The sequence below is a fragment of the Megascapheus bottae genome, chromosome 10, assembly GCF_031878675.1.
Source record: "Megascapheus bottae isolate mThoBot1 chromosome 10, mThoBot2.hap1, whole genome shotgun sequence".
Taxonomy (NCBI): domain Eukaryota; kingdom Metazoa; phylum Chordata; class Mammalia; order Rodentia; family Geomyidae; genus Megascapheus; species Megascapheus bottae.
Window position 1 is genome coordinate 61,998,071 of NC_143518.1, and position 1,635 is coordinate 61,999,705.

Here is a 1,635-nt window from a genome sequence, read left to right on the forward strand (position 1 = left end):
TCCTCTGCAGCCAAGCTCTCCTGGGGCTAAACAGCATGGTGTGTGCAATTCAGCGCTAGGCCCTTGGGAGCCCGGTGTAAGGCAGCCCCGACCCAGCCGGGCACCAGGCCGGCTGTGAGAGCAAAGCCAGGTTCCTTTCCACCCCAGCTCCCCCGGGGCCTGGGCTTGCGGCCTCAGTGCGCAGGGATGGGGTAAACTGGGGCCCCTGTCCCCTCCAAGCACCACATACCTGGAGGCAGACTCCTCCTCGCCCTCCTTCCGCAGATACAGGAGCCTCGGCCATGCAGAAGGCTTGGTGAGTGGTGCTTCCAGGGAGTGAAGGGCGGACGAGCGCTCCAGCTGCAGGCAGTGGTCAGCCATGCTCTGCTAGCTTGCTCAGCAAGCCTGGAGGAGGCAGAGCCACCAGGTGGCGGGACGGGGGCGGGTCGCGTTCTGCGCGAGCCAACCAGAAGGCGGAGGAGGGTGACGTCACAGCCAATGGGCAGGCAGCGCGGGCTTTTCAATTGTTCCTGTGCCCAATCCGGAGCGGACGTGGCCTAGAAGGCCCGCCGCGGCTCGGGAGGCCGCTATCAGTTCCTTTTCCACGCGGGGCGGCGCGGTCGGCGTCACCATGGCCCGCACGAAGCAGACGGCTCGCAGGTCGGTCGGCGGCAAGGCCCCCTACAAGCAGTTGGCCGTGCTGAAGAAGGCCCACAAGAGCGCGCCACCCACGGGCGGCATCAAGAAGCCGCGCCGGTTCCGGCCCGGCACCGTGGCGCTGCGCGAGATCCGGCGCTACCAGAAGTCGACCGAGCTGCTGATCCTCAGGCAGCCGTTCCAGCGGCTGGTGCGCGAGATCGGGGTGGCCTGCAAGGTGGACGTGCGCTTCCAGAGCACCGCGCTGGCGGCGCTACAGGAGGCCAGCGAGGCCTACCTGGTGGGGCTGTTCGAGGACAGCCACCTGTGCGCCATCCACGCCCAGCGCGTCACCCTCCTGGCCCGGGACATGCAGCTGGCCCGCCGCCTCCGTGGGGAGCGCTCCTAGGCCCCCCCGGGGCCTCGCGAGCCTCCGTGGCCTCCAACGGCTCTTGTCAGAGCCCCCACAGCGCCCCCAGAAAGAGCTGGGCGCCTGGCACTCATGGCGAGGTCATGAGGGCGGTGCCCTGCCCGGGGCCCAGACGCAGGGCCCCCGACCCGGGACGGTGGACGGCCGCCTCCCTGCGTCCTGCCTGCCGGAAGCCAGTTCCGTGCCTTCCCCGAGTTCGGGTGCGCCCAGGTGACACCATTTACGCCGTGTGCGCTCACCACGTCAGCTTTTTCCAATAAGAGTCCTGGGGCCTGGGTAGGGGAGAAGAGGCGCCTGCAGGGGACAAAGGGCTTGTAAGCCGCGAGGTCCAAAGATGGCGCGGGCTGCGGGGTTTTCTCCCTTACCCTGCTTCTCCTGTGAGGCTGCTGTTTGGGTTTGTTCCCAGGGCCGCGAACCCCACCTCCACCCCTACCCCCCGGCCACCCCCAGCCGCAAGCCCTGGGCTTCCCTTTGGTCAGCATTGGGAAGTTGTCTTTCTGGTCCTGGTTCTGCTGGGCTGGTTTTTCAGGTGTCAGTGTAGCTACGTCTCGATAATCACCGGGGCCCTCGTCGTCTCCTTCCCACCTTCA

The 1,635-nt window shown here is 67.5% G+C and overlaps 1 protein-coding gene across 1 annotated transcript; it reads left to right on the plus strand.

The window, feature by feature from the left end:
- The first annotated feature begins 610 nt into the window (after positions 1-610).
- LOC150058595 (uncharacterized) lies at positions 611-1,024 on the plus strand. The gene has a single exon (XM_090339970.1). The coding sequence runs from the start codon at positions 611-613 to the stop codon at positions 1,022-1,024; it is 414 nt and encodes a 137-aa protein (XP_090196096.1).
- Positions 1,025-1,635: the final 611 nt, after the last annotated feature.